Raw genomic sequence first — 1,425 nt, 5'->3', positions numbered from 1 at the left:
AGTGGATGGATGGATGGATGGATGGATGGATGGATGGATGGATGGATGGATGGATGATTAGCTGTGGCGGCCATCTTGAACTGGGTTGGCTCCAGTTAAATGTGTTGTTGAGGATCAGAACTGGATTATTTGCAGAAATGTCATGAAATATTTTGCTAACAGACTGACGCGTTTAGCAACAAATAGTAAAAGGCATTTCTTAAACCAAGCTCGTGCACATTCAGTTTGCACTCAGGATGTGTGCTGGGATCACCCTCAGCTACTACCACCTGAATATCTGCAGAGTGACAGGCATGTTCATCAGGTCAGCTGGCTGTGGCAGCCATTTTGAATCGTGCTCACTCCACAACTTGCACAGCTGTGCGTGAGGCTTCAGTGCACAACCTGAACACTTTTCATCTGAATCCATCCAGTGGTTCGTGGGATATTTTGCTAACAGACAAGACACACGAACAGCGGCGCTGTCGGGTGGACAAACGCCTTCCGGCGGCGGGCGACGAGCAGCTGCAGCCCGCCTGCTGAGGATCAAACATGTCGGGCGCTGCTTGTTGTCCGCAGCCTCGCGGCTCCCCCGGGTCCTCCCCGCCACGGATCGAGCCCCGCGCGCGCATTTCACGGTAAAACGGTGGAAGCGGCCGCGCTGCTGTCGCCCGCCTCGTCGCTCGTGCCTTACCGTGTCGACGCCTCCCGGCGCGGCGGCTACCAGCGTCTGCACCGGAGGAGGCTGCTCTCCGCGGGCTCCCTCCGACGCCATCTTTCGTCCTGTGGCGGTGCGTTGGAGCGAGCGCGCATCCGGCTCGCTCATCAACCGCTGCGCTACTGGACACGAAGCACGCGCAGAACGGCCATGGAGGAGAAACGGGCGATATGGGACGAGCTGGAGCCTGGGGGGGCTGGGGGGCAGAAGATGGATGTCTCCGTGTTCAGCTCACGAGCCCAATGTTCCTACAGCAGCTGGGAGGGAGGGGGCGGGCCTGTGGGCGTGGCCAGACAGGCGCGTAAAATCCAGATGCGAGGCTCGGTGCACTCCAAGTGGAGGGCCCCCCACAGACAGACTCATCACAGCTGTCCACCTCTGGAGGATGAGAATAAACAAAAATAAATAAAAACAAAAATTAACATTTATGTTCTATTTAACTTGTGACACTTCGAGTTCCTCGTGTTGGATCATTTCTGCTTCTTTCAGCCCAAACGGGCCAGATGTGTTGACGGGTCACACAGAGGCAGACGTGAGAAGATTTTCTGCCATAAAAAACATTTATTCTTCAGTCAAAACAAAACTGAAGGTAACGAGCAGCACAAAGCTCAGGGCAACAAAGTAAAGTCACATTTTTCTCTCCATTAATTTCATCAGGGAAAAGTAAAAGTTTTTCACTCAGTCTAAAAGTACTCTCACAAGTACAATTTTCCCAGAAAGCTACTTGA

General features: G+C 53.4%; 1 protein-coding gene across 1 annotated transcript in view; it reads right to left on the bottom strand.

Moving 5' to 3' along the window:
• cttnbp2 (cortactin binding protein 2) overlaps positions 1–904 on the bottom strand; it is a gene marked incomplete in the record, with an annotated part of 103,299 nt that extends 102,395 nt beyond the window's left edge. The window contains 1 exon segment of the mRNA XM_037683059.1: positions 674–904. Coding sequence (XP_037538987.1) covers positions 674–805 — 132 coding nt within the window.
• Positions 905–1,425: the final 521 nt, after the last annotated feature.

This window comes from Nematolebias whitei, chromosome 10 (genome assembly GCF_014905685.2).
Source record: "Nematolebias whitei isolate Nwh7 chromosome 10, NemWhi1, whole genome shotgun sequence".
Lineage (NCBI taxonomy): Eukaryota > Metazoa > Chordata > Actinopteri > Cyprinodontiformes > Rivulidae > Nematolebias > Nematolebias whitei.
This window is presented reverse-complemented; position numbering and strand designations above follow the sequence as displayed.